The 1108-nt window shown below is 39.9% G+C and overlaps 1 protein-coding gene across 1 annotated transcript in view; it reads left to right on the forward strand.

The window, feature by feature from the left end:
• The first annotated feature begins 366 nt into the window (after nt 1–366).
• Nucleotides 367–1108, forward strand: part of LOC103480936 (butyrophilin subfamily 1 member A1-like) — a 24168-nt gene continuing 23426 nt past the window's right edge. The window contains exons 1-3 of the mRNA XM_017310356.1: nt 367–380; nt 471–559; nt 763–1104. Of these exons, the coding sequence (XP_017165845.1) occupies nt 367–380; nt 471–559; nt 763–1104 (445 nt within the window). The remainder of the gene's footprint in view (nt 381–470; nt 560–762; nt 1105–1108) is intronic.

A 1108-nucleotide genomic window follows, 5' to 3' on the forward strand; every position in this document is an offset into this window, starting at 1 on the left:
ATAATATGAAACCTGCTTTCTGTTCTGTATATTTACGATACAAATAATAAATAAACGAATAAAACAAACAGATGTTGACCACAGGTTGTGTGTTTCTGACTGCAAAGTATTTTGATCACAGAACCAAATGGCTACCAGCGGTGCTGACCTTTGACCTTTATAGCTTTAAAATGGCGACAGATTCATGTCCTAAAATAAAACTACATAAATTGAAGAGAACAAGAGATGTGGACAGACTAACTTCATTCTGTAGTTCATTGACATGTTCACTTCCTGATCTAACTGCTCCAGTTGAACCACACCTGTTTTACTGTTGTTTTATCAGAGACCTTTGACCTCTGCAGTTCATAGAGAACAAAGGAGACGATGCATTCAGGAAGGTAATCCTACTTTTCTCCGATGTAAATTATTTTACTTTACTTCTTAATGTGTTAAACTTTGTTTTCTTCTAACACTTGTATTATCTCCAGGATGTTTCTCGTGCCTCAAAGTTTCTCTCTAAAACCTTCGATTAAAGTCGTTGTGTTCGGTTTCCTTCTCCTGGGATTCACCTGCAAAGGTAAGTTACTAAGAAATACTGGGGACAATTCTGCCTGTTGAGAGAAAGATACATAAGTTATTGTTAGCTGGCAAATGAAGAGCCGAGTTAATTTATATATTGTAAAGAAATGAGACACTTGGGAGTAAAAATCTCTGACTGACACAACCTACAACCCTTTTTATCTTACAGTAAAATTTTAAACTTTGTGTTTTCCTCTGCAGGTCAGTCCCTGCAGACGGAGCGTCCTCGGCTCGTTGCAGCGATGCTCGGTGATGATGTGGTTTTACCGTGTCACCTGGGAGTTTCTGTGAACCCCGATGAGTTGGTGCTGGAATGGGGGAGGCTGGACCTAAACCCCAGATTTGTGTTCATGTGGTTTGAAGGGAGTGAAAATGTAAATGAGAAAAACATGGAGTTCAAGGGAAGAACGTCTCTGTTCACAGACAGACTGAGAGACGGAGACGTTTCACTGAGACTGACGGGAGTAAAACACTCTGACAACGGGAGATTCAGATGCTACAACCCAAAAGAGATGAAAGAATATTATGTCGACCTGCTTGTTGGTAA

The sequence above is a fragment of the Poecilia reticulata genome, linkage group LG18 (assembly GCF_000633615.1).
Source record: "Poecilia reticulata strain Guanapo linkage group LG18, Guppy_female_1.0+MT, whole genome shotgun sequence".
NCBI lineage: Eukaryota > Metazoa > Chordata > Actinopteri > Cyprinodontiformes > Poeciliidae > Poecilia > Poecilia reticulata.